Source organism: Pelodiscus sinensis, chromosome 14, assembly GCF_049634645.1.
Source record: "Pelodiscus sinensis isolate JC-2024 chromosome 14, ASM4963464v1, whole genome shotgun sequence".
Classification (NCBI taxonomy): Eukaryota; Metazoa; Chordata; order Testudines; family Trionychidae; genus Pelodiscus; species Pelodiscus sinensis.
In genome coordinates this window covers 5472375-5498812 of record NC_134724.1, presented here as the reverse complement: position 1 = coordinate 5498812, position 26438 = coordinate 5472375, and the positions used below count along the sequence as shown (strand labels likewise).

General features: G+C 47.3%; 1 protein-coding gene across 1 annotated transcript; it reads left to right on the top strand.

Annotated features, from left to right (window-relative positions):
* The first annotated feature begins 1661 nt into the window (after window positions 1–1661).
* SLC24A1 (solute carrier family 24 member 1) lies at window positions 1662–25380 on the top strand. Its single transcript, XM_025187810.2, has 10 exons — window positions 1662–1784; window positions 3490–4591; window positions 6484–6546; window positions 7953–8043; window positions 14467–14553; window positions 16440–16546; window positions 17274–17483; window positions 18943–19032; window positions 21507–21673; window positions 25119–25380. The coding sequence occupies exons 2-10, from the start codon at window positions 3578–3580 to the stop codon at window positions 25366–25368; spliced, it is 2079 nt and encodes a 692-aa protein (XP_025043595.2). The 5' UTR covers window positions 1662–1784; window positions 3490–3577; the 3' UTR covers window positions 25369–25380.
* The last annotated feature ends 1058 nt before the right edge of the window (window positions 25381–26438 follow it).

Genomic DNA, 26438 nt, shown 5'->3' with positions numbered 1-26438 from the left:
AGAACAGTCTCTCTCCATCCTCTTCGGAACCTCCCTTCAGGAAATTGAAGGCTGCCATCAAATCCCCCCTCACTCTTCTCTTCTGCAGACTAAATAAGCCCAAATCTCCTTGTAGGTCATGTGCTGCAGCCCCCTAATCATTTGGTTGCCCTCCGCTGGACCTTCTCCAATGTGTCCACATCCTTTCTGTAATGGGGGTCCAGAACTGGATGCAATACTCCAGATGTGGCCTCACCAGTGCCAAATAAAGGGGAATAATAACTTCTATAGATCTACTGGAAATGTTCCTCCTAATGCATCCTAATATGCATTAGCCTTCTTGACTACAAGGGCACACTGTTGACTCATCTCCAGCTTCTCATCCACTATAATCCCCAGGTCCTTTTCTGCTGAACTGCTACTTAGCCAGTCGGTCCCCAGCCTGTAACAGTGCTTGGGATTCTTCCATCTCAAGTGCAGGACTCTGCACTTGTCCTTGTTGAACCTCATCAGATTTCTTTTGGCCCAATCCTCCAATTTGTCTAGGTTACTCTGCACACTATTCATACCCTCCAACGTACCTACCTCTCCCCCTAGCTTACTGTCGTCCTCAAATTTGCTGAGAGTGCAATCCATCCCCTCATTCAGGTCATTAATAAAGATGTTGAACAAAACAGGCTCTAGAACTGATCCTTGGGGCACTACGCTTGAAACTGACCACCAGCCAGACATTGAGCTGTTGATCACTACCTGTTGGGCCCGACAATCTAGCCAGCTTTCTGTCCACCTTACAATCCATTTATCCAATCCATACTTCCTTAACTTGCTGGTAAGAATATTGTGGGAGACCATATCAAAAGCTTTGCTAAAGTCAAGGTATATCACATCCACTGACTTCCCCATATCCACAGAGCCAGTTACCACATCATAGAAACTAATTAGATTGGTCAGGCATGACTTGCCCTTGGTGAATTCATGTTGACTATTCCTGATCATCTTCCCCTCTTCCAAGTGCTTCAAAATGGATTTCTTGAGGATCTCCTCCATGATTTTTCCAAGGACTGAGGTAAGGCCGACTGGTCTGTAGTTCCCTGGATTGTTCTTCTTCCCTTTTTTTAAAGATGAGCACTACTTTTGCCTTTTTCCAGAGATTTACAGAGATGAAAGGCAAAGCAACCTCATCCAAATGGAGAGCCTGGCCCGTTTTCCTTTGCTAGTCATGGAACTTAAGCTTCTAGTAGCGTTTTTGCTGACAGAAACTCAGATTTGGGGAATAACCGCTAGCAATGTGTGATGTGTCATTAAAATGGAACTCAGGAGGAGATCCACAACCGGAATAGGTGATCATAGCTCCCTGAAAGTCAATGACAGTTTACATCAACTGAGACTGCATCCCCACAAGTCTGCCACTGGAAAGATCTATCACATCTCACTGTCTTGGGGTTGGTACTGTTACTGTGTGCTTCATTGAAGAGATTATCTCCTGCCCTGAAACTGAGAACATCCATAGTCTCAGACAAAGATATTTGCTTCAGCGATAGTCCCGAACCTATAAAATACTATTTAATCTTCTTACAGGCTGCAGGTATTAAACTGGATTGGCTGTTCCTCCAGCAATATGCCCTTCACACCTGACCCTTTCTCTTATTGGAATTCAGCTGGGCGAGACCTAATGAAAATGGGATCATTTGCTGCTGCTTTCACCCATAACTCAGCTCCTTTCTGGGTGCTCCATGTCAAAGAAGCTTACAGCACTAAATGCTAACCATGGAATACCAGTTCCTCTTGGACATCGTTTTCTGAAGGTAAGCTATGGTAGTCTATATGATTGTCAGATGGGCTCTGTTAGGTCAGACCATCTAATCATAAGGTAAAGGAATGGATCTGAATAATACTTGTAAAAGAAAATATTTTGCGTGCATAAGAATATGAAAATAGCGTTCAGTCATTGAGACTGGAAAAACAAAGGCTGGAGCCTCAGAAAGTCTTGATGTCATAGAACTCTAACAATTTGCACCAACTGATGAACTGCTCCTTTACTTGAAAAAGTTGCTTAGATAGCTCATTTTGGAGAGTTGTTGTAAACTATTGTGTTTAAACAAGGGGTTAGTTCAAGTATCTTTTGTGTTTGTTATTTTTCTTTTCTTTCTTTTGCTTTGCTTTATTTTGGTTGTTATAAAGGGTGACTTCATTTCCTTTATTGCATTACTCCTATACACATTAGAGAGGAATACAGCTGGCAGTATCACTGCATGTTTACAATCAGTATAGGCGCATACACATGTACTTTTTAGACAATAAGACTGGAATGTATATGATCTCTCTGTGGGCATGTTTGTAAGTCCTCATCACTGTCATCTCTGAGCACCTCCCACGTATTTAAAGCAGAGATTGCAACATCTGTGTCTTTTCCTTCCTTTCCCCTAGTTAGAAATTTACATTGATTAGTTTATGGAGTTTTATATAATGTGAGTATGTGTGCTTGAAGAACAACTTAGTGAATGGCTTACAGCTGTGTTCTATTTGCATCCTCTTCTCATTTCGTATAATAATCCCGTTCCGTTTAAATAATATTTTTCAGAGGCATCAACTCCAAACTGAAAGGTACATGCGATTCACGCTCAAATCAATGGTTTTATGCTGTCATAGACCACGTCTGTGTTGCTTTGGTATTTACAGTTTAGCTCCTCTTGTAAAGCGTTGTTCAAATAATTATGCAAGATATGCTCATTATCCCCAAACGGACAGTGTGATAGTGAGCCCACTTTGCCAGTCCTAATTTGGATGGCAGGTTTGAAGAGATGTAGCCATAGTAACAAATGAATACTCAACACTTTTGGTTTTGCTATACCCTGGCCTTGTCTTCTGCCCTTCTCAAACTGTAAGCAAACATAGAAATCACCTTTTGCTTGGTTTGTATCTTGTGTGAGTGCAAATACTGGGGAGCTACAGAGTGGCACTAGCAGGGAGATTTTAGAGCAATTACCAGGTACATTTCCAGCAACCTGTCATGCTTACATAGTAAGTAAAAGAGGGCTGTACAGAGAGGATTTAACATGATAGGGTCAACCTTAGTGCTTAATCTTCAGAGTGATTTAGACTGTAAGTAAGCTCCTTGGGGCAGGGACAATGTTGATTGTTTATAAAGCATCGAGCATGTTGTCAGTGCTACAAAATATCAGATGGGCCCAAATAAAAACCTGGATCTGAAGAACCCTAAGCTCTGTGGGATGAAGTGGTGGGGGAGAACTGAATCCAGAGGCAGAGCTGAAGCTTACGGCTAGCTCATCTCCATCACGAGGCCAACCAAAATGGCAGATCTGAACAGCCCCAAACTTGGGGGATTGAAATCTGGACCCATATCTGAATTTGCCAGTTTGGGACCAGCTTGTATCATGCAAACATAATGCCAGCTAATATTGCATTGAGGCTGAGTTGCAAAGCAGTAGATGTTAGGTGACAGTAGATCATTATACCATGTGTTTCACAATAGAACATCTTCTTTTGCAGGATCCTGCACTTTGTGTAGCATGTAGTTCCAGTCCGGTTGAGATCCCCACATTTAGGAGCAGCAAGGGACTCCAAATGATACATGTAAATGCAGGGTACTGACCAGAAGAAGTCTCCACTGGCTTCAGGAACATTGATCCGATCTGTGAGCATTTGGGAAATGCATTTACCACCAAGGAGAAGGCTTCAGTGGAACCAGGTTCTTTTCTTATTGGCCATGGTGTTGGCTTTTTCCATCTATCAGCTTCTCTGTGGCCCTAAAATTGTTTCAGCACGTTGGACAGCATCTCAGCCTGAGGACCAAATGAAAGTGACCACCAGGGACCTTTCCAGCAATGCCAGCAACAAGGCCTCAGCAGTGGGCAACGGGACAACAGTATCCAAGATAAGGCATTGTGTATACGTGGATGCTACATCAGCCGTGACCGTCACATCATCAGTGAATGCAACCCCACCCCAAGGAAGTGTCAATCTGAGCCACCTGGATGAAGAGGGGAGTTACCCAACACTCCCCACCCATGGAGAGTACCCTCAAGACCTTTTTAGCTTGGAGGAGCGCAGGAAAGGGTGGGTCATACTTCACATCTTTGGCATGATGTATGTGTTTGTGGCCTTGGCCATAGTGTGTGATGAATATTTTGTCCCTGCCTTGGATGTAATCACGGATAAGTTGCAGATCTCTGGCGACGTGGCGGGGGCCACCTTCATGGCAGCAGGCGGATCCGCACCAGAACTCTTCACCTCTCTCATTGGTGTCTTCATCTCACACAGCAATGTGGGCATTGGCACCATTGTGGGCTCAGCGGTGTTTAATATTCTTTTTGTCATTGGCACGTGTGCCCTTTTCTCGAGGGAGATACTCCACCTGACCTGGTGGCCGTTGTTTAGAGACGTCTCATTCTACATTCTAGACTTACTGATGCTCATCCTGTTTTTCCTAGACAGCTTCATTGTCTGGTGGGAAAGCCTCCTTTTGTTGAGCGCCTACGCCCTCTATGTGTTTACCATGAAATGGAACATTCACTTAGAACAGTGGGTGAAGGAACAGGTGAACAAGATGAGAAGTACTGTGAAGGCGACAGCTTCTGAAGACACGGAGAAGGTTAGTGTCCTCATTGTTCTGTTGCCTAGTTGGGAATGTTTCTTTTCACTTAAAACACAAGGAAAGGCTGTATCTCCTTGGCAACGGGTACATGGGATTGGGACCAACCCAATCAACCTCTTCAGAACTATACCTGTTGGTCAAGACAACTGCTTTACTTACCGATTATTGTTAAATGGTGATGGAACAATCTAAATATTAGGAAGTGAGCTATAAATCAAGGAAGAGTCTGTTCAAAGGGGGCTCAATTGTAGAACAACTCACACTGTACCCATTTGGGGTGCCTCTCCATTTTCAGAAAGATGCATGGGGTTTTCCACTCAGTTATCGTTAAAGGGAACTAGAAGGCTCAATCCCATTTAGGGCTGGAGATTCCAGGCCTACATTAGCAGTCTGGAAGCTATTCTATGTAGAAGACATACTTGCTTGAAATGAGCACTCTGGGAGCCAATGGGAGCATTTCTTGGATTGTTTGAATCTAAACAAGCTAAGGATCACAGCTCTTCCCTTTCACCTATCAGGCTGTCCCTCATCCTGTCCAGACTTGACCCAGGGGAGGTGTAACTCAAACCCATAACCCTGTCCTCCCCAGGCAGCACCCTATCCCCTAGGCCACATGGGAACCTGCCCCACCACCTTTTACCTATCAGGCTAGATCAGAGGTGAGCAACCTGCAGCGCACGGTTTGCATGCGGCCCATCAGGTTCTGTGTGTGGCCTGTGAGACAGTTTGTTTAATGTTGCCCACATGCAGGGCTGTCAGATACTTCTGGTTTCTATTTGCATCATTTTTTCTACCATCTTACTAAAGTAACACACACGTGAAGCAAGGGCATGTGAACATTGACTATGGGAGCCATGTGCTCCCTCTGCATCCAGTCAAAGCCCTGCTAAGATTCAATCGGTCCCTCAGCAAACTGTAGGAACACACGTGCGCTGTTAGAAAAACTACCCTGTCCCGGGAGACCATCTTGGTTATGACAACCTTGCAGCCCGCTGAGATGAAGGAAGCTCACTCATGCAGCCCACTCACTCGTCAAGGTTGCTCATCACTGGACTAGATACTGAGCATTCTAGGCAGGGCTGGCCTTACCATGAGGCAAATTGAGGCAGCCGCCTAAGGTGCCAGACTGTGGAGGGGCGCCCCTAGGACCCAGAGTGTAGAAAATTGTGTCTGCTGCTGGTGTACATGTATTCTCTCTGCTCTAGATGCACAGAGATGGTGGAGTGCCATGAGAGGAGTAGAACGGGAAGAAGACAGAATTGAGACCTTTCAAAGTTTTGGCCCAAGCCAGGGGACATGGGGGCATCATTTGAGCTCCCTGCCTCAGGTGCCAAAATGTTGTGGCAGCTTCTGTTCACAGCAGGGGGGACCACTCCTGCCTGCCTCCCCTTTAATCAGTTAACCATTTGAACGGGATTTTATATCCCGAATTAACACCTGCACCATGATCACAGCAAGAATCAAACCTACGTCTTCCACACCCCAGGCACAAGCAAAGGGAGAACTCCAACTGAGACAGCAGCAGAACCTATCGCAGCCAGAATCCGCCACGAGCAATTTGCCCCCTCTGCACTGGCTCTGCCTGTCAGCAAACAGGTGGAGAGAGGTAGTGGCTGTCCAGCTCCTCAGGAAGCACTGCAGAAGGGGAGGTCCTCCTGGGTCTGGCTCAAGATCCATATGACGGAGCTTTGCCTTGCTCACAGATCCTGGGGAGCTATAAGGTTTCCAAGCCCAACCCCTGACCTCTCTGCATGGCTACAAGCTCCTCCCACTGGCTTGTCTCCAGTTCTGTGAGCAAACCTCACAGGCAGAGAGGTGTAGACTCTTCCGTGCCAGGGTGGCTGAAAAACTAATGGCATTCCCATCATTTTATGTCCGTTTCCATGCAGCAAGGCGATGGGTCAGTTGCAGGGGATGGCGCAAGGCACTCTGGCGACAGCAAGAAGATGGAGGTAGGTGGATAAAAGTCTGTGCAGCACCATGTGGATCTGAGTTTATTGCAGCTGGAACCGGCTCGGACATGAAATACATGCCCCCGAGCAGCGATGGTTCTGCTGCTCAGGAATAGAAAGGACACGGATGCCTTTCAGAACATGTCCTCTGCTCTGTGTCACGGAGTTTGGGTCAAACCCTGCTGTTGTGAAAAGGAGGAGCTGTGGGCCGGGAGCAAATGGAAGCCCCCAGTGTAGCTGGAAGTAGAAAGTGGCTTGTTGTCTAAGGATAGGCCCATGCTGCAATCTGAGGCTAATTACTCTCAGGATACTGTGGATGGATCAGAGGGGCAGGCTCAGTCTGAGAAATGTGGATGGTGCTCAGTCCGCTTCCCAGCAGACAAGGGCCCACAATAGACAAACCACTGTGTAGCTGGCAGTAAAGCCCCAGGTCAGCCAGCCACGTACGCATGGACTCAACTTTAAATGTGTGCCTTGCTGGATCGTGCTCCTTGTTGGGAGTCTTAGCCGAGCGGCCGTGGACAGGCTACGGAGCAGGGCTGCCAACCCTCAGAAATTTCATTTGTGGACAAAATGGGAAAAATTTACGGACAGCCAATTTTTTTTTATGGACATAATTTTTATACTGTATTAAGACGACATAAATGGCCCAAAGTGAAAAGTCATCGTTGTCATTCATACATCACAAGAATAATATGCTGTTTAACTCACTTTCATTGAGTTAGTCATAGTCATGGTCCTGGTAGTGTGCTGACGCTAACTCGGCGGGATAATGTAGCTGATAACATCACATGGATCACGTGATTCATGTTACGTCGCCTCAGCCATTGAGCTAAATAAACAACTAAAACGTCCAATTTCCACTGCTCTGCAGTAAAATGGCTGAAGCAACACAGAAGAAATTTAATTGCTATAGAATAATTGCTGGGTTTTTTTAAATTTTATTGCACTATTACGAAATTTACGGACACCTACATTTTTTAATGGACTTTACGGACATGTCCAATTTCGGTTAATTTTTTATGGACTGTCCATAAATTTACTGATGGTTGGCAACCCTGCTATGGAGACTGAATGCTCGCCTCTCTCGAGCTGGTGGGGAGGGATGGGAACCTGTCCTGTGGCTGCGTGGCCCAGCCCTGTTGATTGGCTTAGAGACATCAGTCTCCAGGAGCGACGCAGAGGTGTTGGAACCATTTCTCTACTGGGGGGGCTGAGACCATTGAACTAATCCATAGACCCTGGATATGGTGGAAATCACTGCAAACCCGGGGGTGCTGCAGCACTGCTGGGCCTCAGTTCCACCTTTCCCCACCACTGAAATAGGGCAACCGACAGCAGGAATAGTCTGACGTGGGCCTGGGATTAACATTGCCCTTGTTCTACTGCTCATTTCACCCTTACAGCGAGGAGGCAGCTCCGCCTCTCTGCACAACAGCCACATGCGCACCACCATCTTCCAGCTCATGATCCACACCCTGGACCCCCTGGCCGAAGGTGAGCTCATGCCCCACCGCTGTGTGATTTCACACTCAGGTCTGCCGGCTGGATGCAGGCCACGCTCACAGCGACACACACGGGAGCAGGGCCGTGGCTGGCGAAAAGCAGCGTGGCTCCATTGAGATCAGTTGGGCTGCTCCAGGAGCTGAGGAGCTGTTCCACAGCACTGCAGATAGCTATTTCAGAGTGAGCAGGAGGGATTGCTCCTGGACAAGGTGTGTGTGTGGGGGGGAGGGTGCCGCACTCATGGAAGGGGTGGAGCCTTGGCTGGAAGTAATGGGGTAGGGCTAGCCTCCCCCCACCAGCCCTTCAGCACCTCCTGGAGCATGCTGCCTGGGCCTCCGGCGGCAATTTAAAGCCCCTGCAGCTGCCACAATAGCAAAAGCAGCGACTGAGAGCCCCAGACCCTTCTGAGTCACTGGCCCCATTGGCCCTCCTGTGGGCCCGCCTGAGAATGGGAGTCGCTTCCGAAGTTCAGTGCCTCTCTCATCCAGGGCCCTGGGCATTGTGGGAACGGCACTCCATATCTGATGTTCTGTGCGAGCCGTTCTTACAAAACCCACACCGGCCCATTAAATACACCTGGGAAGAGGCGAGTAATGAGCAAATTAGCAACCCTGGTTTTGCCGTGGCACTGAACAGTTCCCCTAGCCGATGGAGGGTGACTGAGCACATACCTGTCCCACGCTGGCGTTGAATAGCTCAGCGAATGTGTAGCCAGATGTTTTCTTTTTACCAGGCCATAAAATATGCCCATTAGAGATTGGTGAGGATACAGCTGGTCCCAATGTGCTTTGGGAAGTAAAGTGCTCTTGCTTCAGTAACACACAACTCTGATCACAACTCTGCCCTGAGGCCTTTCGTTCTTGCTGAACTCAGCTTGTTTCCATGCAGCGTCCACTCTTCCTCCCGACCATGCCAGCCTCTCCCCTTGTGCTGTGCAGATAGCACCATCCCTCTCCAGAACTCCCAGTGGCTGTAGGCATTAGGCATGGTTTCAAAATGTTAGTTAATGTGCTGGCTAATTCTGCCCCATTGTATCATTGCCGGTATCCAGCGCGTAGAACACAGTATTATTTCTCATCAGGTGTATCTAAACTACATGGCTCCATCAATGGAGCCATGTAGATTAGGCTGATCGGCAAAGGGAAATGAAGCTGTGATTTAAATAATCGCGACTTCATTTAAATTTAAATGGCTGCCGTGCTGAGCCGACAAAAAGCTGATCAGCTGTTTGTCGGCTCAGCGCGCTAGTCTGGACGCTCCCGCGCTGACCTGAAAGGCCTTTATCGACCTCCCCGTTATGCCTCGTAGGATGAGGTTTACCAGGGAGGTCGATAAAGGGCTTTCATGTCGGCAGGGGAATGTCCAGACTACCCCGATCTGCCGACAAACAGCTGATCGGCAGAGTGGGGCAGCCATTTAAATTTAAATGAAGCCGCGATTATTTCCCTTTGACGAACAAACAAATCTACATGGCTCCGTTGACGGAGCCATGTAGTCTAGACGTACCCCTAGTGTCTCCTGGACAGCAAGTAAACTCTCCTCTTACTCCTAACCCTAGAGTTAAGTACAGGGATACACATAATGTAAGTCAATGGCAATCAACAGTGACGACAATATTATTCTTAGTTCCACTGAATTACGTTAACACTCACGTGAATTAATACACTTGACATTCCTTTGATATTTACACGTAAGTTAATTGGCCTATTGCTCTGACCTGAGCTGCTCTGTCTGTGTGGCTGTTAGGTGGCTGAAATGCAAGGCCTGACAAGTTATCTGCCCTCTTGTATAGCCAACAGCTTCCTCCTGAGAGGCAAAGCTCAGATTCCTTGGTACAGTGCTAATGACAGCGCCACATGTGCTGAAGGGAAGAAAAAAGCTGTCACCGGGAATGGGGAAAACAACCCATTTGTCAGTGGGTAGGTGATTATTGCCTAGTGACAGGCAACAGTATCGTTAGGCATCGGCGGTGATGAGCCAGTCTGGGGATGGTTAATAATGCAGGTGAAGAGCACCGTGTTTTTCCAACAGTGTTGGTCTCACAGGTGTGGTTCCTAAATAGGTCCATGGGTTTCTGGAGGACTTATTGACTGTAACCACCCAGCCTTGTTCAGTTAATGTGGGTTATTCAGGACTCTTGATTGCTCACCCCCATTGCAGTGGATCATCTCCCCCAAATACGTCCAAAGCCTTAGCTTTCTGAGAAGGCCTGAACACGGGCAGGGCTGCCGGGATAAATGGAGGCCAGGTGCCGATGGAGTGAGGCTGCAGAATGAGCCTGAGAACTAACAGTGACTGAACCTACAAATATCCCTTCTCCCTCCCGGGCCAATGACAGCCCCCCGGGGAACCACAGTCAGGAGAATCAATGTCAGATCTCTAGGCTGATCCCGTGCACGAGGGCCAGTCAAGCCCAAGAGGTGCCCAGCGAGCCTTCGCACTTCTCTCCTAGAGGGATCCGCAGCCTTAGCTCAATCCAAGGCAGGGAGCCAACAGCTGGCGCTTATCTTAGCCTCATTCAGTGCAGGGGCATGCCTGCCCCGATCCAACCCCTCTGCAATGCACATGCTTTATCTCTCACTAGCCGGTAGGAGAGTGTCAGGGAGACAATATGGTCTAGTGGTTACAGAGCGAGACAAGGTGTTTGCCACAGCACCTAGGTGCTTGAATCTGTGCATAGCAGCAGGGACGGGAGGGCTCTGTCTTGGTGCATTTCACACCCACGCTGCACATGATTCAATGACAATAGCAGGGCAAGGCTGCTGGGAGTCTGGCTCTGAGCTCGGACTCATCCTTTCCCCAGCTGAACCCGGGGGATGAGAAAACAATGGGCTGCAACTTTACCACCCCCATCCCATTCTCGTTGACATACGGTTTGGCCAAAAATGCCCCCACCAACTCTGACATCAGCTGCCATGAGACCGTGGGCTGAGACACTAGCATTGCCCGACCAATGGCTTATGTGTTAATGATACTGATTACTTAAGAATTCCCAGTAAACGCTCGGATATAGTCTTCCCCCAAGATCAGGCCCAGTATTACTACTCAGCTAGGAACCCTGACACGCACAGCTGCAGCAATCACACTTAGGATGCCCTTCTGTATTTGCAAGCATTTCATTAGCACCGCTAGCGAAGTCACAAACACACCAACCCAGCCAGGTAGAAAGAGAGAACACCGCACGAGCAGCCGAGTAGCCGTCCCCTCACGCCAGTCCTGGCAGAACAACGTAAACCGTTAATTATCACCGCTCACATCATCACTTTCCGCATCACTATCGCCACAGGCCATCAGCCCAAGCGCTACCGCGCTCAAGGGAGGGAAGAACGTGTAAACCGTGTTATGCTGGTGCCGCTACGCCTAATTCATCCTCAATAGGGGGTTCTCCCCTCTTCCTTGTTAGTTGTTCCTCAACCTCCTCACATCCCAAGCTGGTATAAACTAGGAGCTGGGCTTTACCTGTCAGCAGTTTTGTTACTACAGAATTCTCTTATGACCCGGGGTTGCTGCTGGTTAACTGCATATACTAAGGGTTTGAGGCCTTCTGTCTTCTGTAGCTCTGCCGTTGTCTTACAAGCTGCAGGCCTGTAGGCACACTGCTTTACGGCTGTGACTTATGCCTGACCTAGCACATAGCTATACCGACGGGCTCCACTAGTTTGCCTGTTGGTAGCATGGGAGATAACAGGCTCAGCCCAGGTCGGTAGGTGATCTCTTCCTTACAAAGTCCCTGATCCTGCAAGCAAAGTCTACTGGAATTGATGCCTGAGCCCCGTTAGCATCCCGGGGGCTCAGGTGGATACAAGAACCTCTCTGTGTGGCTCAGCTTGCAGGCTTAGGGCCTCAGGTTACTGATTTTATTCATTCGGTGCCATTGTCAAATGACAAGGCCCAGCCCTGAGGGACAAACTGGTGAGCGACAGTGGGGTGTTGTTATTACACAGCCAGCAGCAGAAACCATTTGGTGAAACTGTCAGAGGAAATTCACGTCCAGGGCTACCGCGTAGAAAAGCACAGCATTGGCCTTCCATGTCTGTAAAGTACTGACTGCCCCTGGCTCACTGAGCTTCTGCTTCTGGGTGCTCTGAGCAGAGCCTGGCGCAGACACAGACCTGTGGCTCCATTTCCAATGTGCATCCAGGATCGTTCTTTTCTATCCCCCCTGCAATCTGCACTCCAACTTTTATAGGGATCCATAGCCATCGCAGCACCCGCTCTTACCGTCAGAGCCTGCATTTGAATCCACATTCAGTCTGCAAAGAGGGCAAACAATACAGCCGCAGTGGTGCACACAGATATGTGGGGATTTGCAGTGCTCTGCCTCTGAGAATCTCTGCATTGCCGGGTGAACGCCAGCTCTTCCTCAGGTGTTTCCCTAACTCCTCCACTCCACACTCAGGCTATGTCTAGATTGCAGGCTTCTTGCACACAGAGCTGGCTTTGGGCCAATTCGCCTGATTCCCCCGCACCCTGAAGCTGGAAGTGTGCTGGGCGCGCTGTGGGAGGGGGCTGCCGGGGCCCCGTCAAAACTTGTGTGCGGTGTGTTTTTTTTTTGCTCAACAAAAAATCCTAGTTGCTGGGGCCCCATCGAAACTGTTCGAATTGGGCCCCGCACTTCCTAAAGCTGGCCCTGCTTGTGCAAGAAGCTTTTATCGGAAGAGATCGTCTGCAAAAACTTCTTGCGCAAGACCGCGTCCACACTGCAAAAGTGCATCGAAAAGAGAGCGTCCAGACTGCACGGACACTCTCGAAAGTAAGCTCTGATTGCTGTGCACAGAATGGCCACCAGGGCACTTGTGCTTTTTCCTCTTTTTGTGCCAAAAACCCCTCTTCCCTGTCCACACACACCTTTTGGCGAAAGCACTCTTTCACAAAAAGGCGTTCTTCCTCGCAGAATGAGGATTACCTACACCAGAAAAACCCCTCTGTTCTTTTGATCTTTTTGTGCAAGAACGCACTTGAGGTGTGGACGCTCTGCGAGTTTTTTTGGAAAAACAGCCCTTTTTCTGAAAAAACAAAAACTCTCTGTAGTGTAGACATAGCCTCAGAACCTCTCAGTTTAGTGGTGCTTTCAGCCCAGGCTTGCTGGCCCATCCTGGGACTGGGCTAGATCCCGGGTGCTGCTTTCACTGGGGCAGGTAACTCCTCCGACTTTGGTAAACCACTCAAACGCGGATAGTCCTCCAGTGCCTTCCCACAATGCCCCGTGTGCCCGGAAGGACAGCCAGGCTCTCCCACAGTTCCTGGGGAAAGAATCCTAGAGCAGCTCAGCTTGATGCAAAGAACCAGAGGATGTACCCTCAGCCATCCTAACACCACACATGGGGGAGTGCAGTGCCAGTGTGAACACAGTAACCCAGGGAGGGGGCTTTGTGGCTGCTCACGAGTGGGCCACGCCAATCCATGAGCCAATTGCATGAAGAGGGGCCTCACAGTGACGCGGCGGAGTTTGTCGTCCTCACAATCCATGGAATTTAAAGAATATTTCTCATCCCATTCCCTGGATTTGCCAGGCGGCAAGGACACTGGTCAAGCCTCTTTCTCCAGTCACATGACAAGAGAAGGCGCCGCATGTAGCTCTCCTGTCATCAAAACCTGAACTACGCAGGCCTCAACATTATCTTACCTCACAACGCCTTCCTTCTGCACCCACTCGCTCCGCAGCCCTGAATATCAGCCATGCTGCTGAGCGGGAAGGAATCCCTCTCTCCCCCCCACATCTTATCTAGACTTCCTTGGAAAGCTTCTTATTTTAGACGCCAAGCAAACCACCTTTTCAGGGCTCAGGGATAATTACTGCAGTACTAACTGCCTGTAGAGAGAGACTATAACAGTCCTGGTCATTAGCAACTCTCTGGAGCTGAAAACTACTTGGGTGCATCTAGACTACATGGCTCTGTCAATGGAGCCATGTAAAGTAGTTTACCTGACATAGTCAATGACGCGGGGATTTAAATAATCCCCGCTTCATTAAAATAAAAATGACTGCAATGCTGTGCCAATAATCAGCTGATCCGGCACAGCGCGGCAGTCTAGACGTGGATCGGTCGACAGGGGAAGCCTTTGTCGACCACTCCCTTATGCCTCGTGAAACGAGATTTACAGGTGTGGTGGACAAAGGCTTCCCTTGTCGACCGATCTGCGTCGAGACTGCCGTGCTGTGCCGGATCAGCTGATTGTCGGCACAGCGCGGTGGCCATTTTTATTTTAATGAAGCGGGGATTATTTAAATCACTGCGTCATTGACTATGTCGGGTAAACTACTTTACATGGCTCCATCGACGGAACCATGTAGTCTAGACACACCCCTTGGGTGTCAGGGTTGACTGCAGCCTGTACTACAAGGCTTGTTGGGTGGGAGTTAATTCCTTATGCCTGATGACCGGCCTGTCCTGTCCCTCTTCTCGTTCCCAGAAAAATTTAAAGACAAGCTTGACATCATGAGCAACTTGGCCATGGGCAAAGTAGGCTCCCAGGCCAGACCAGGAGTGAAACTGGAAGGTGAGCTCAGGGCAAGCGGTGCCATTTGCCTGTAGAGTTCTTTTGCTTTGCACTGCACTCGTTCACCCCACCGTGGCTGCAGATCCTGGGCTGCCCATGCAGCGTAGCCCTGTCCCACAAATTCCTGCTTTGTGAATGCTGATCGCATTGCACTGGTCTCCTGTTAATGCTCAGGATATGAACTGGCACCAAGCTGGCACTCTGGTGCATTCCTGGGAGCGCATTAAGTCAGTAAGCATCCCAGAGGAAACAGCCGGGACGAGTCAGGCTATTCAATCAGAAGGGAAGTCTGTGCCATTGCACTCAGCAGCCGTGCCACCCTGCCGCCAGGGGAGCTGCAAATGGGATTTGGTCTTTAAAACAAACAACGGAGCCTTGGCTTGCAAACTGGGTAAGGGCCCAGGACTGACTTCTCCAACGGGATGTGGCGGGATGACCACGAGGGGCACACAGGGTGAAACGTCCCATGCGACTGTATTCTGGGTAGCTGATGGCTTCTTCTCTTTCAGTAGTGAGGCGTAGGCTGCTTGCGCTGGCAGTTGTAGAGGTCCAGTGCTGCAACATGGATCGATGCTGAGCGTGGGGCTGGCACCAGCTGACAGTGACTGGGTAAAATTCACACAGACGTGCCCATCCCCCCAGGCAGGTGCTGTTCCATTGGCGTGCCCAGACCATGCGATAACAGAGTTCGGTTTTGCCCATGTAGATGGGACCACGCTGGAGCAAAGCCGTGTACAAAGATCGAGGAGGATATCCTCAAAGCCAAAGCAAATTGTCACAGTTCCACTGACTTCAGCAGTGAGGATCTGCTCCCAAAAGGCTCTTTCCTGTATAGATGTGGCTAGGCTACCTCCTACCCATCTTACCAAAGAGACGGTGACTGACGATGAGCAGTGACCAAGGGCTACTGAACACCTGACCTCACCTTTTTAAAAGCTGTAAACACGGCTGCACTAAGACCATTACAAGGGAGTTTGGTTCAGTCCACACGGCTCAGACCAAATCTTCCTACAATACTAGTCTTGGTAAGATCCTGTTCTAACATGGTCTCCTGCCCCAGCAGATTTGGCTATCCAGAATATATTTGCTAAGCCTCATCACCGCAGCGTGTCAAAACCACAGTCTGAGGCAATGCCTCTTTTCCCGTTACCGTGCAACATCCATGTTCCAGCGCTGTTCTGCGTGGCTGTTTGTTGGTGTCTCTTGCTTTTGGTCACCTGGGTTAATTACATGCTTGGAGGGATCAGCACAGAGCAGGCGGGGATGTTTCTGCATTGTGTGCTTGGGTGTCAGCACTTTTCTCTTTGGACATGTGCCAGGCGATTAGGGATTAACGCCTGGCAGCCAGAAGAGTTGTTTCTGAGAAACCTTGAACCACATTGGCCCCTTGAGTGTGCCCCTGTCACGGTGAGAAAAAGGAAGCACGGCCCTACATCCTGCCTGGGTGCTGAGCTGGCTTTCCTAGAATTCTCAGACTGCGCTGTGACGTGTCCATTAGCAATCGGCCAATCAGCACTTCCCTGCCTTGCCATGGGGGGAGCGGGGAGCCTTTCGCTGCATGGTATTACATAAGAGATGCCTCAGCATAAAGGAGGGAGGCAAAGCAACCGCAAGAGGCTTATGTCTGAGGTTTGTGGGCCTCAGGCGGGCTGGCTGGCTTTTGCTGGCCAGACTCTCTAACTGGGTGCATCAGTAGGATAAGCAGAGGGAACGGACAATAGATTGACCTTCCAGCCTTTTGGAAAGAGCTTACTCCACCCTGCTCCAGTTGACAGGTCAGAAACATAAATGTTTCACACTCTCAAGCTCCTTGCGGAGAAGGGGGGAGATCGTGTCTTGCTGCTTGCGTGTCTGGGCCCAGCTATCCCTCTTCTCCTTTTGAGCAGAGAACAGAGCGGAAGCGCCCACCACTGTTGAAGTAACACATTCCAGTGACTCCAACCTCAGTGTCACGCAGGATGAACACGGTGTGGACCCCCCGCATGGCAGGCAGGTACTGTGAACGGGAACCATGCGGACAACAGCTCAGCCCAGGCCAAAACCTGCATGTTGGAAGAGGGGCACGGCCCAGCACTAGGGAGTAACCATGCTAACGAGACTGCCCTTGTAGTAATGAGCTATCTTGAGTAGTAACAGAGGGAGCTAACATGAATAACTAGTTTGACTCAGCTAAGCCCCCGCAATGCTAGTCAATTCCAGGTTCAAAGGTATTTCTGCTACTATCCTAGTCTTGCATAGTGTACTGCTCTACTCCTCCAGCTGGCCCAGGGATTCCAGGGGGACTGCTCGAGGAGCGACTCTGCAGTAGAAATCAGGCTACCACAACCTGGGTAAATTGGTTGGGGCAAAGATTGTGTCATTCTCTGGGGCTATTCTTTTTGTTTTAATGCTCTGTGCCCGACCCCAGTGAAGGGACAGTGGGCCCTTTACAAAGATGAGGCTATTTAAAGCTGTGCTGATGACCTGGTGGTTTGAAAGGCAAATAACATGTATGGTCTAGGTGTGTCCCATGCCCAACACGGGGGAAGGGGAAATCCCTGACCACAGCCTCTGGGCACAACTGCTGTACACATACGCCCGGGTCTGATTGCAGCTTCCCTGGGCATCTGCACTAAGATGGAATCATTCATAATGTGGTCACGGCATGGTGGCCTGGGGGACAGAATATTCTGCAACTATTTCCAAATGGGATCATCAAAACCTAGATCTCTACTTCCCAGCTCTCTCCAGAGTGTGGTGACATAGAAGGCAACAGCTCAGAGGAGGAGGAAGATAGTGATGAGGAGAGTGAGGAGGAAGACGAGGAGGAAGAAAATGAAGAGCCGTTATCCCTCAACTGGCCAGAGACCAGGAGAAAACAAGCTATTTACCTTTTCCTCCTGCCTGTTGTGTTCCCACTCTGGCTCACTGTGCCCGACGTTAGGAACCCAGTAAGATTTTACTTTCTTTATGCCACTGTGCTGGATAACTGATCTCTAGCTTTAACAGACCCATGGGCTGTGTCTAGACTGGCCACTTTTTCTGGAAAAGCAGCTGCTTTTCCGGAAAAACTTGCCAGCTGTCTACACTGGCCACTTGAATTTCCGCAAAAGCACTGACGATCTCATGTAAGATAGTCAGTGCTTTTGCGGAAATACTATGCTGCTCCCGTTCGGGCAAAAGTCTTTTTCCGAAAAACTTTTGCGCAAAAGGGCCAGTGTAGACAACAGATATTTGTTTTCCACAAAAAAGCCCCGATTGCGAAAATGGCGATCGGGGCTTTTTTTGCGGAAAAGCGCATCTAGATTGGCCACGGACGTTTTTCCACAAAAAGTGCGTTTGTGGAAAAGCGTCCTGCCAATATAGATGTGCTTTTCCGAAAATGCTTTTAATGGAAAACTTTTCCATTAAAAGCATTTGCGGAAAATCATGCCAGTGTAGACGTAGCCATGGTGTTTCTGTTTTCTCCGTAGATAGCTAGGGCCTCTAGCTACCTACTTCCCACTGATGGTAATGAGAGCTGGAGCATAGCCCCAGTTCTGGTAGTGGGGTGGCTTTCAAAGTAACTGAAAGCAGCTATTCTTCTCTACCTCCCCAACCTCTGCAAGGCAAACCCAGCAGGCAACAGCTAAGGCTGAGGCAGAGACTCCTCTAGGAAACCGCAGAGGCTAGCTCAGTCCCAGATTTGACATGAGAGAAACCTCCACTTCTGCCCAGCGGGCAGTGGGAGCAGAGAGGCAAATACCAGGATGAGCCTGGGGCCAGTGCAGCCCTCTGTCTTCGCCAAGGAGTCGGTCCCCATTGTGCAAGGCGGCTTGGCAGGGAAGCGTGGGCTGCTGCTGCGTTTGGAGCTCTATTTTCGTGACTGCTTTTTTTTAAAAAAAGCAGTGAAAAATGTCAAGAAGAAATAAACAACAATGCTCTCTGCCTGCCTAGCGCTGTCCGCAGAGTACGTTACACAAGAGGAGACTGAATTCATACATGCTACTGCTGCCTAGATCCAGGGCATTTCATTGTGGCGTGTAGTCACAGCACCTAGTGGTATGGGTTGCCTCTCAGATGGGCCATTCGCCCACTGACCAGTCCCATGACAGGAGGCAGCACTTCCAGATCCACTGAAAAAACCCACTGGGGGTGGGATGACAGGCAATAAAATAGTGTGGACTGAAAACTAAGCACTGCACGAAGCCGGTTTGAAGCCACCACGCAAGGGATCAGCAGAGACTGGGCTCCTACTAGAGAGGTGAAAAATCAAACAAAATGAGACCAGAGATGATGGGGCCGTATTAAAAAACTCCCTGAGGTGATGGGATGTGGAGAGGGCAGGTTTCCTAGTGTGTGACCCAGTCCTAAGGGCTGTGGGGAAGGCCAGACCCCTAACTGTTTTCTTTTCCAACTTGCTTTGAACAGAACTCCAGAAACTTCTTTGCCATCACATTTCTCGGAGCCATTGTCTGGATTGCTGCCTTCTCCTACCTCATGGTGTGGTGGGCACATCAGGTGAGAGGTTTTTCTAGGCGGAAGGAGAACAAGTAGAGAGGGGGAACAATGCAGCAGACACTGGCCTAGTCTACAGCGTGGGTGGCAGGTATCCTAGGCAGGGGCAGGCATTGCCTTCCCAAGCTGCCTCACCCATGCCCAGCCCTCTACCATACCTGCTGGCTAGTTCTCCAGGGCCGGGGGAGGCTGCGGCCGCGCTGCCCGCAAGCTCCTCCGAACTCCAGGGCCAGAGGAGACTGTGGCTGGGCCAACCACTGGCTTTCCAGAGCTCCAAGGCCAGGGGAGTTTGGAAGGGGCAAGGGCCAGTAGCCACAATGTAGGGGTAGGAGGTAGAGGAGGCTGGGTAGGGGCTAGCAAGCCACAGTGGGGGGGGGGGGGGGAAGGGGCTGATGGTGTTTGTTTCCCCAAGCCCTGGTATCACCCACCATCCTTGGTCTTCACCTAAAAATGAAATAGATCTCGCTACGTAGTACAGGGATGAAAAAAATGCAACTGTTAGGTCAGCCTAAGAATTCTTTCATGGACCTAGCCACCGTCTGTTGGAGAGGCTAGGTACATCAAGGCTGCGTCTAGACTAGCAAGTTTTTCCGCAAAAGCGCTTGCTTTTGCGGAAAAACTTACCAGCTGTCTACACTGGCCACTTGAATTTGTGCAAGAACACTGGTGATCTAATGTAAGATTGTCAGTGTTCTTGCGCAAATACTATGCTGCTCCCTCAGGAAAAAGCCTTCTTGCGCAAATGCTTTTGCAAGAGGGCCAGTGTAGACAGCTAAAAACTGTTTTGCGCAAAAAAGCCCTGATAGCGAAAATGGCGATCGGGGCTTTCTTGCGCAAAACCGCGTCTAGATTGGCACGGACGCTTTTCCGCAAAAAGTGCTTTTATGCAAAAGCGTCCGTGCCAATCTAGACACTCTTTTCCGCAAATGCTTTTAACGGAAAAACTTTTCCTTTAAAAGCATTTGTGGAAAATCATGCCAGTCTAGACGTAGCCCAAGAGAAAAATGCTATTCGTCGACATCTGACGTACCTATACTACAGTGACAGCAACACAGCTGTGCTGTTGTAGTACAGATATTATCCTTTGTTTTCAATGGCTATGCAGATATTGCCATCCAACTAACACTAAAAATTTTGTTCTGGGAGAATCCAAGATTTTCAATTTCATCCTTTTTCATTTGACAAAGATGAAATCTTTATCCCCCAGTTTCTAAGGGAGTTTGTGCATTCATGGAAGACATGCCATCTTAATCTTTTTATCTGTGCATGTTTCTATAAGGGAAATAGGTGTTTTATCCATATCTCATTTAATACGTTTATAGGAATATAAGGTCAGCTATATAATATGATGTTGAGTGCCTTCAGTGCCTCTTGACTTAATATCAATTTGCTATTTAAGAGGATGTGAAGGAACAGGATTAGGGCCTGGAATATGTATTTGATGATATATTGCGCATTTCTCTTACAATTAATCAAAGCAAAACTCAACGGAAGTTATGGATACCAGCAGAGATGTCAATCAGCAAATTGGGACTGTTTGTCCAATTAGGAAGACCACTCAGACAAAAAAACATTTTCATAATTTAGGTTTAGCCAAATTTGTAAAGATAACTCCACATTTTCTGCAGGTCTTCCAGGTTAGCGGCGTGCTGGACTGTAACCGTTCCCACTTGATCTTACATATAAGACCCAATTTTGCAGTTAGAAGGGTTTAAAAGAAATCTATGTCCATTAAAGAAAGGATTTCCTATCAAAACACTCTCTCGAATTAGACCATTTTGCCTCTTAAAAGGAGAAATAGTTAGGGTTGCCAGGTGTCCAATATTGACCCAGACAGTCTGGTATTTTTGCCTCCCGTCCGGTAAAAAAATTAATAAGATACCGGACACCTAAAATGTCCGGTATTTTCTGTTATTTTTCCTTGCCAGGAGGCGAAAATACCGGACACCTGGCAACCCTACGACACACTCGGCAACTGGGCCCGGTCCTCCTGCATACCTGGTTCCGCAAGGAAGCTGCGTTCTGGCTTGATCAAGAAAACAAAATGGCTGCTGGCAAAAAGCCTAAAGACCAAGGGGAATCAATGCCTTCCCTGGGTCTTAGTGCTCAACCGCTCCCCTGTACCTATCCCTATTCTGACTCTGCATGCACTGAAGGGGGCCATGCTGTTTTATTTATTTATCTTTCTTAACAATTTTGGTCTCCCCCTTCTCCACCCCCCACAGAATTTTTTTCCCCGGTGTTTTTGTGTGTGTGTGTGTGTGTGTGTGTGTGTGTGTGTGTGTGTGTGTGTGTGTTGGGGGGGGGAGATGTTTGGTATTTTTGGTTAAACCATCTGGCAATCCTAGAAATAGGTTGCAGCTGGTGAGAGGATTTCAAATAAAATTATAACTCAAATATGCAGCAGGCCTTCAAGAACAAATAGGGTAATTCAATTCTGTATGTAAAAACTCAGGATCATTGTTGCTGTTTATTAGGTTGGAGAAACAATTGGGATTTCAGAGGAAATTATGGGTTTAACAATCCTGGCAGCAGGGACTTCAATTCCTGACCTCATCACAAGCGTTATTGTTGCACGTAAAGGCCTGGGCGACATGGCTGTCTCCAGCTCTGTGGGCAGCAACATCTTTGATATCACTGTTGGGTAAGTACCAGCCACAGGTGAAATACCATGTTTGTTTTGAAGTAGAAAATGCTGATTTCTATTCCCGTCTAAATCTGACTCGTTCCTTTGATGTTGGTTTAAAGCCAAATGAAAGCACAGCTGGACAATTAGTTACACACATTCATTGGAACAGAATTTGTTAGTTAACCTGACCCAAAGAGAGATTTTATAACTACAACCCCATGCCAGGTACTGCAGCAGTGAGGTGATAACACACACAAAAATGTAAGTGATAAAAGTTTTTAGTCTAATCTGCTGTCATGCCACTGAACATGAGCCTGTGGCACACAATAAATAATCACAGCAGCTTTATCCATGGATGGCAGCATGTCAGAAAACATTTCATCTTTCAGCCCCAAGGCATGAGAAGCAGCGACAATGTCCCTCCTTTGGCCGAGATTGGTTTCCCCTCAACTGACATTTTTTTAAATTTTGGGTTTGTTTTTTTTACCGTCTAGGGTATTCGGACTTGCATTGACCCTGTTACAGAGCTTGACGAGTACTTTATAGAAGATCTAGAGATCTGCGCTAAACTCTTGCTATCTTTAAAGTAATACAGACGGCGCTACCTGCCGAGGAGCCGTTTTTTCAAAATGAAATAGCTCTGTCATTTAAAAACAAATTGCTGACAACAGGCAGGGCACAATTTTCCCTCTGTCGAGCCTGGTAAAGCTGCCTCACAGAAGGAGACCTCTTTGGGGCGAGTCTGCAGCTTGCATGGCTGCTCTGCCATCCTTGAAAGCTGGTGGAGATGCTTGAGCTACATGCTGCTACATACCTGGTCCAAGTGGCAGAGAGAACAAAGCAGGCTGCTCAACACCACCCCAAAACGAAAAGAATTAAAAAAAAAAAAAAGGCAAAGGAAAGATCAGGAGCAGGGAGGATCACCCTGACGGCCCAGGGAGGCAGAACTGGCCCCAGGCCAGAGCAGGGGGCAGGGCTAGCAGAGCAGTGTTATTTGTGCTAGTGTTAGGCTTTGAAACTGCAGACAGGAAGGGAATAGTTCATAGGTCACACAGGGGTGGGGGATGCTGCGCTGCAGAAATAGGAACAGCCAGCAGTAGGACAGGAAACACCAGTTGCCAGTGGGCCCTGTGCTGTCATTAAGAGAGGATGTATTGGGACATTAGGTGCCTGGGCAGCACATGCAGAGATAGAAGAGGACAAATCAGCAGGAAACCATACGTAGAGGGAGAGAAAAATGAGACCCAGTGTGCGAGAAGCACAAAAGTCAGCGATGGAGCCTAGAGATAGAGCAGAGGAGGTGAAATGAATGGCAAGAAGAGACGGTTGGGTCAGATTTCACTTCCCCTTTTCCCTCCCCAGACCGATCACATATACTGCATTGACGGAGCTCCCCACCCCCAGTTTTACGTTAGCAGCTGGTGTTGCTGCCGCAGGGATGTTTTGCAATATAAAATGGGACGGAAAGAGGGGTATGTGACCATTCACAGGAGGAAAAGTGGCCTGTAAAAGAACACACTTCTGCCAAGGCTATGCTAGGATCACTTAGGGTGTGTCTACACAGCAAAGTTATTTCGGAATAACAGCCAGTATTCCAAAATAACTATGCGTCTACACAGCAATCCCGTTATTTCAAAATAATTTGGAAATAACGGACTGCTTATTCTGACTTCTGTAAACCTCATTCTACGAAGAATAATGCCTAGTCCAAAATAGTTATTTCAGAATAGGGGCTGTGTAGATGCTCCACTTCCGCTATTTCAAAACAGCCCTTCATCACGGCCATTATAAGTTATTCTTCCTGAGGCTCTAAATTGAGATAGCCCATCTACATTAGGGAAGCCTGCTTCGGATTAATTTTGAGGCTTCTCTGCAGTGTAGACATGCTATTGCGAAATAAGTTATTTCGGGATAACTATTCTGGAAAAGCTTATTCTGAAATAACTGTGCAATGTAGACGTAGTCTTAGGGTGCATCTACACTGCAGGGTTTAACTCTAAATAAGCTACACAAATTGAGCTACGTCAATTGCGTATCTTATTTCAAAATGGCTTATTTCGAAATAGCGAGCATCTACACAGCACTTATTTTGAAATAGAGCATTCTTCCTTCAACTTCACTTACTCCTCAAACAATGAGGGTTACAGGAGTCGGAGTAAGAAGTCCTCCAGCTTGACAGTATTTTGACACTATTTCGAAATAAGTGCCTGCTGTGTAGACATGGACTAAGTTATTTCGGAATAGTGCTAGTTATTTCAAAATAGTGTTGCAGTGTAGACGTACCCTTAACAATTTTTCAGGAGAGAAACCATGATCTCTTGCCCTTAAGCTCAGGATTTGGAGTCAAGAGATCCAAGTTTTGTCTAAGGGGGAGATATGAAAGAGGTCTATAAAATCATGACTTGTGTGGAAAAAGTAAATAAGGAAAGGTTATTTACTTATTCCTACAATGTAAGAACTAGTGTCACCAAATGAAATTAATAGACAGCAGGCTTAAAACAAACAAAAGGAAGTTTTTCTTCACTCAGTGCACAGTCAACCTGTGGGACTCCTTGCCAGAGGACATGGGGAAGATAGGACTTTAAGGGTGTGTCTAGACTACAGGGTTTTTTTGAAAAAGTAAATCGAAAGAATGCGGCAGTTTTTTCGATCACAGTAAACCTAATTTTACGAGGAATAATGCCTTTTTTGAAAGTACTCTTTCGAAAAAAGGCGCTATTGAATGTAAACTGTGCTTTTTTCAAAAGGGAGCATCTAGACTTTCGAAAAAGCAGTTCTCTTTTTTGAAAAATCTACTTCTAGTCTAGACACTCTTTTGAAAGAGGCTTGTAGTCTAGACGTACCCTTACAGGGCTCAAAAAAGAGTTAAGATAGATTCATGGAGGTTAGGTCCATCAATGGCTATTAGCCAGGATGGGTAGGAATGGTGTCCCTCGCCTCTATTTCTCTGGAGATGGGTGACAGGGGAGGGATCACATGAGGATTACCTGTTGTGTTCCCTCCCTATGGGTCATCTGGTATTGGTCACTGTCAGCAGACTAGATACTGATCTAGATGGACCTTTGGTCTGAACCAGTATGGCTGTTCTTATGTTCCATGGTTTCCTGTGTAACTTTACTCAAGACACAAACTATAAACTAGTTTTCTGCATCTGTAAAACAGAGATATATATGACTTATGTACCTGACTTTGTGGTACAGAAAGGTTTAATTCGTGAATATTATTAGTAAGGTGCTTTGTGGTTCTTGAATGATAAGAATTAAAGCAGAGCACAATACTATCCTGAACTTGATTCCTAGGGTCGAAAGCAAGATAAGTAATTTTAGATAAAATATTATGAAGATGACATTGTTTTTCTTCATGAATCTTGACTCCAAATGCTTTATAGCTATGTATAAAATTCAGCATTTGTGTGAACTTCTTTAAACATTCTTTTAAACTACTGTTCTCTTACTTGCAGTTTGCCAGTTCCTTGGTTCCTTTATTCTGTCTTCAATGGACTCAGTGCAGTTGCTGTCAGTAGTAATGGTTTATTTTGTGCAATTGTTCTGCTTTTTCTCATGCTCTTGTTTGTGATCATCTCAATTGCTGTGTCTAAATGGAAAATGAACAAACTATTGGGGCTCACCATGTTTGCTCTTTACTTTGTATTTTTGATTCTCAGTGTGATGCTAGAAGATAGAATCATATCCTGCCCAATATCTATATGAGGCTTAGGTGTAACCACCATCTCAATATATGTGTAAATAAACTTGAAAATAGGTTTAAGGTAGTTATGTTTTACCAAGCTTAGTGATACTTCAAAAATTCAAATAAAAGGTTTCTATTAACATATTTAAATGCAAATCCTAAAATTTTGGCCAAGTCTAACCCAGCTCTTTAAAGACCAGAGACTGAGGTGATCAGTATTAAAAGCTTTACTGATCTAGGCCCCAATCCTGTAAAAACTCATACAAGAGTTTAAAATGAAACAAAAGACAGAACTATGTAGCACTTTAAAAACTAACAAGATGGTTTATTAGGTGATGAGCTTTTGTGGGCCAGATCAATTTGTGGAAGAAAATTGGCACAACCATATATACCAAAGTGATACAATCAAAAAAATGAACGCATGTGAAATTGACAAATCAAATTTTAGAACAGAGTGGGAGTGAGGGGGGAAGGTTAGTGTCTGTGAGGTAATGACATTAGGGGTGATAATTGGGAAGAGTTTAAAATGTAATGCATGGCAAGTAGTCCTATTGAAATAATACAGTGAAAGATTAAGGCCCTACCTACTTGTAGTCACTGAAGATCCTCAGCAAGTGTTGCAGAAGTCAGAGTATTATTAGTCTTTGCAGAACCAAGGTCTAAATTGTTAGTGAAAGGGCCTGATCCTAAACCCACTGAAGTCAAACTTTTGTCATAGAGCTCACTGAATGTGGGGTCAAACCCTGACAGTGTAATTCAGCCCTGTGGAGAAAGACCGTTCTGATCTTCTTACACCTGCAAAATAGGGCTAATGTGGGATATAAGTGTTGAACAGGCCTTGAGTTGGCCCCTGCTAAACATAGGGGAGTTTCACCCTAAATTCTTTGGAGAAAGAGCAATACACCGATTTCTGTGCTCAGTGGGGACAGGTCTACACTAGGAAATTATTTCAAAATAACTAAATTTGAAATAACTCCCAAAATAACTATTTTGAAATAAGCTTATTCCCCAAGGAAAGCAGGAGTACTGATTTCAAAATAACCAACCCGTTATTTCAAAATAATGGGCGTGGTAATGTGGATGCTCCACT